We start from the raw sequence: 5,512 nt of genomic DNA, 5'->3' as shown, positions 1-5,512 counted from the left end.
CGCGAAACGCCCACAACCATCTGACTCGAAGCAACTCAAGTAATTCTGCTTTCTGCTTCTTTGCCACTGGAATTCGCAAGCCTTCGCAGCTGCTCAGCAACTCGCGTGTGTGTGTGTGTGTGTGCGTGACCTAGTAGTGTCCCCAGCTATGGGCGTGTCCACGTTGGAGCCAGGTGTGGTGTGGGCGCGAGAATAGCTCCGCCGTTCATGGAGGCAACCGATGCGAGTCGACTGGTGTGTGTCGTCGTGGTTTCGTATCAAGAATACTCACTCACACACAACTCGCGCTTGGATAGGTCTTTTCCCCATCGTTCTGCTCGAAAATGAAAGGAAGGCTCCTCTTGATTCTTGTAAACGAATCGAAGAAACACGTCAATGATCTTGTAAAACCACGCTACCAGCGCTTGGTCACATCGGCCCCGAGGTCAGATCCATCGACTCTGTTGATGACAAGACTTGTCTACCGGCTGGAGCCGAGCAGGAGGGCCCGCCGCACAACCCCTTGGTCAACTCACCCTCCACACCCCGTTAGGTAAACTTCTCCAGACTCCACACACACGAGGTGGTGGGGCAAGGGGGGGCAACCCTCGCGTCTCCACGTCTGACGACAGGAGCCCCACGGCATTCAAAGTGCAAGGCCCAGTGCGCGTGGGTGAGCGGTGTGTGTGTGTGTGTGTGTGTGTGTGTGTGTGTGTGTGTGTGTGTGTGTGTGTGTGTGTGTGTGTGTGTGTGTGTGTGTGTGTGTGTGTGTCTCACGTCACTGCATCCTCTCTCTGCCGGTTCCTCCCGTCGCCTCTTCCCGGGTGCACCCGGACCCACCCGGAGGGGCCCGGGAAGGGTCTAGCGGCCCTCCAGCGGCCCCCAACGCCCCCCCGCGGCCCTGTTTTGGTAGTGTATCACACATATGTTGTGTCACTATCATACCCACGACCCAGGGTACCCGAGCGCTCCCGAGCAGCTATAAGGTCGAGCCGCTGGAATGCCTCCTCCAGTGGCACCCAGTCGCGCTCGAGGTACGGGAGGAGCATATCATACAGTTTCACTGCCCGAGCCTGCAGCTTGGCACACTCGTGGCACTTGTCCTCGTGGGCGAGCTGAATCCCGTAAACGTTCCGCATATCATCGAATTGCGCCTCGTTCAGGCCGGCGTCGATCATCCGACGGGTCACCCGACGTTCGAAGACGCTTTCCCGATCGCTGTCCGAAGACGCGTCGTCGGGACGGGAGTCGCTGGCCGGCAGGTCCTCGACCGCCGGCTCCTCCTCGACCGCGGGCTCCTCTGGCGTGGGCACGTCCTGCAACGTTTCTGGAACGACAGCGAGAAGCGCCTCCGCGCCCGCCTGCCGCCGCTTGCACTTGCCCAACTCCTTGTCCACGCCGCTCGCGTGCGTCTCGAGCCGCTTGCCGTACACGACCGCCTGCTCGAGTCGCGCGCCCGCCAGCTCGCCGCGTAGGTCCCACACAAGGTACGCCAGCGCAGCCTTCTTCAGGTTCTTTATCTGGAGAGCCATCAGCGCGCCGCGCCGCTGCGACGAAAAGAGCGTGTTTACGGCAGCTTTCGCGGCGATGATGATGCCGTTGGTGACCTCGCCGACGATGCTGACCTCGTTGGAGGGTGCGGGGACGGGTTGGTTGCCGAGGAGCATGGTCTCGAGGCGATTTAAGAGCGCGGTGGGCTCCAAGGCGAGCTGCGCCGAACTGGAGCGAGTCGGCCGCGCCCGAATTGCTGGCGCCGCATCGGCGCCGGTCGAGTCCGACACGACAGCGGTCTTCTCCACCGGCTCGAGGTTCGCCATCCGCGGCGCTGCACCGCGGATTCGAACGGCTGCTCGCTCCTGCTCGGCGGCTGGCCTGTCAGCACGGCGCTTCGAGAGGGCGGTCGCCGTCGGTGCACGTTGACTATCATGGCGAGCGAGCAGCCCCGCAGTGAGTGGATGCAGCCCACCGGAGGTACTGTCTGAGGTGGGGCCCGGCGCGTGAGGCTCGTCGGCGTCCGCCATCACCGCCTGCGGCCACTGCAGAGTCGGCCAAACGAGGCTTGATTTTGGCCATTTTGGCACGGACCCTTGCGGACTCTTCACAGCTGGGTCCCGGTGCACCCGGTCTTTGTTCGAATGTTTTTCAATCCATCCTTCACGAAGCCCTCCCATGTAGCTAGCGTTCTTGGCGAATGTCTCGAAATGGCCAGCAGGCGCTGTCTGCTCGTGATCTGTGCGGGCCGCTCGTCCTCTTTGTCGCCGTCTACCTCATCTATGATGTAACTTATTCGGACCCCCCCCTGGGCGCCTCGTGTTTTTCGTGCCAAACCAGCGCGATCTCGGCGGGGCGTCAGCGCCTCTCGGAGGGGCATCATGCGCTCCCGGGGCCGCCCGACGGCGCGGGCCTCTTGCTGATGGACCCAGCCGAGGTGCCCAACCAGTCGGAGTGGCGCTGACGCGCTGCGGCGACCACCAGCCAGCTTTTCAGCGAGGCCGAGCACGGTGTGTCGAGAAAGTAGACAGTCCAAGTAGCAGCCGCTTTTTTTGCCTCTTTTTGAGCGCTGCTGCTGCACACCCAGCCCACCAGTGATACTAGACGCACCAGATTTACCCCGTCGCGAGCTTGACCGCGACCCCTGTGACCGCCCACAGGTGGCTGATCGAAGCGCCACTCATCGCTGCTTTCGCGCGCCTGCTCCACAGAGGGCCCCTGCGGCTCTCGCTCGTCGCGCGACCGCCGCCGACATCATGTGCTCGGTCGTCCCCGCCGGCGCGGAGCTGCGCCACGTCGAATTCTTCGGTGGCTCGACCGCCGGCGCGCCCACCCTCGCCTCCTGCGCGCCTCACACCCAGTATTCTCCTCGCGCGCGGCCGACAAAGTGAGCGCACGACCACCTCCCTCTCAGTCACCCCCCCACGATGCACAGCCCGCTCGTTCTCGCCGAGGAGACGCTCGGAGCGCCCAACTTTGCCTCGTGCGGCCATCAAACAGGCGCGTTGCCTCCCATCTCCGCACTTCCCATCTACCCCCACACTGCCACTGCCGGGGACGCGCAGATGCGACTCCCGGGCCCACTCACCTCACCCGAGCCCGGCCGACCAGGCACAGCCCGACGAGAACCCGCCGGGAAGGAGCTGGCCGAGCCATCGCCGGCCTCCCTGCCGGCTCACGGCCGCTCAAAAGGTCGCTCACCCGCCCGTCGCTTGCCGCCCCTCTCCCAGCCTTTGCCGGCGCTTTTGCACGAACCTAGGGCTCAGTTCCGTCTTCCTCCCCCTCGCTCCTGTAGGCAGGCCGCCCCGCGCAGGCGGGAAGAGGCGCGCCGAGCCATCGGTGACGTCCTGGCGAGCTCATGTCCCCCAAAAAGGTCGCACCCGCCCGTGGCTCCGCCGTCGGCTCCGCCGCGAGCGGCGACGGTGAGGCCGCCGGGGCTCGCCTATACCGGCTAGTGTGGAGCTCTCAGTGTGGTTGCGTGTTGTACTAGTGATGCTGCACTAGGCGGCCCGTTTTTAGCAAAAACCAGATACCACATCGCGCGTGGTCATCGAAAAACCGCATGTTCGCCCGTCTGGGACCTCTTCGTACGGCTCCAAAAACCGCTCCTTAACGACGACTACGCGGCCCGGCGGTCGATCTGCGCCTTCTGAGCGGTGGAGGGGATGTGGGCGGTACGTGCGGACTGCGTGGTCATGCGACGGTTTGACGAGTGCGACTCCCAGCGTCGACTCTGCGACCCCACGGAGCCTCTGCTGCTCCGGGGGGGGGGTGTCTGCAGACCACCCGGCCGAACTTCAGAGTGGCGGTGGTCCTCAAATACCGCTCAAACGCCCACGATGTTGTGGAGGGGACATATGCTGATGATCCTGGCCCGATTGGTTCGCTCAGAAAGCTTCTGGGCGGTCGCTAAGGTTCGCTCCCCGCACACCGGCCCCGGAATAAGTTACATCATACATCACCTACCGTGGGTGGCCCGAGGTGCGAATCGGCATTCTCAGCCTTGTGCTGACGTCCTCATGCTCGTGCTGCAGACGCCCGCCGGCGACCTGCTGGACAAGACGAGATTCAAGCGCAGCATCACGGCGGTCGCGACTTTTGTCGCCGCGGTGACGACGGTCTCTGTCTCGTTGCGCACCTGATCCTCCCCGTGCGGTGCACGACCGTCGCGCTGCTCGCCATGTACAAGCCGAACCAGTATCTCCTCGCTGCCACCCAAGTCTTCGAAGGGTTGGGCGCAGGCATCTACGACACCCTTCTGCCACTCGTTGTGAAGCGACTGGTGCAAGGCACTGGCCGCTTTGGGTTCACCTTTGGCTTCATCATCTCGTGCTGGCGACTCGGTCATGGGTTATCCTTGCTCCTCGGCGAGAGCATCTCTCAAGCGAGCTCGTACGAGATCGCCTTCTTCACCCTTGGAGGCCTCGGGCTTCTGGTCACGGCTCTGCTGGCCTTGTGTGTCCACGTGCCGCCTGCCAAGGCGGTTGAGGACCAGCGGGAGATCACGCAGGAGGTAGCAGCCGAGGCGCAGAGTGAGACGGCCGTGGGAGATGAAGTCCCACGTTTTGGTCAACTCGAAGCGGAGCCGGATGCCCAGCCACTCGCGTGCGGGGAGAACCCAAGCCGTGAACAGCTGGAACCTCCACCACGACGCGAAGCCGACGTGCTTGGGAACCCACAGCCGGGGGGGGAGACCCCCGGACCCCGCCACGCTGAACGATGAGCTCCCCTCCGGCGAGCGAGCGCGGCCGGCGACACGCCAACCCGCCGTCGCGGCTCGGCGTCGACGACAGCTGGGGCAAGGGTCGGGCCAGCAGCTGGGCCACCAGTACCTCGTCCTCGCCGTCCGGTGCGGCCCCACCGAGTGGTGGCGCGCCGGGGCCTGTGACACCAGACGCGTCCAAGACGTCGCACGCCCGCGGCGGGCGTACCACGGAGAGCGGCCTCAAGCGCAAGGCTGACGCGTCGCTCACCGCCTCGCCCGCGCCGCCTCCCCCAGCGTGGAAGCCCGAGCTGGCCGGCGGGGCGGACTCGCCGTCGGCGGCTCCCGTTGCCGCGCCCGAGCAGCCACGCGCCGAGGGTGCGCAAGAGGGTGTGCCGGCCGCGGCGGCGGACGCCGCCGAGGCGGCGCCCGGGGCGGACGCCACGCCTCCGCCTCCCCCCTGCGAGGCTTGCAACGACGCGGCGGGGGCAGAGGCGGCCCCACCCGACGCCACCCGCGACACGGCCATCGCCGACTCCGCCGCCCCCGCCGGTGAAGCGACCGCCGTCGCCACGGCCGCGCCCGCCGTCTTCCGGCCCTGCGTCCTGGCGCCCGGCTGCATCAAGCCGTCGCTCCACTCTGGGCACCCCCCCCCCCTCCCCCGCACACACACACACACACACTCACGCACCACCACCACCACCTCCTCCCCTCTCCCTCCCCCCTCCCCCTTCCATGCCGCCCCGGCCCCCGCCCTCGCCACCTCCACCGAGTCCGCCGCCTCCCTCGCCGTCGCACCCTCACCACGTCCCAGTCCGCCGCCGCCGCCTCCACCCTCGC

The 5,512-nt window shown here is 65.9% G+C and overlaps 1 protein-coding gene across 1 annotated transcript; it reads right to left on the bottom strand.

The window, feature by feature from the left end:
• Positions 1–896: 896 nt before the first annotated feature.
• Positions 897–1,796, bottom strand: EMIHUDRAFT_216695 (hypothetical protein; the record flags this gene model as incomplete). Its single annotated transcript, XM_005761669.1, has 1 exon — positions 897–1,796. One exon carries the CDS (start codon positions 1,794–1,796, stop codon positions 897–899), a length of 900 nt encoding a protein of 299 aa, XP_005761726.1.
• Between the last annotated feature and the right edge of the window lie 3,716 nt (positions 1,797–5,512).

Source organism: Emiliania huxleyi (assembly GCF_000372725.1).
Source record: "Emiliania huxleyi CCMP1516 unplaced genomic scaffold EMIHUscaffold_70, whole genome shotgun sequence".
NCBI lineage: Eukaryota > Haptophyta > Isochrysidales > Noelaerhabdaceae > Emiliania > Emiliania huxleyi.
This window is presented reverse-complemented; position numbering and strand designations above follow the sequence as displayed.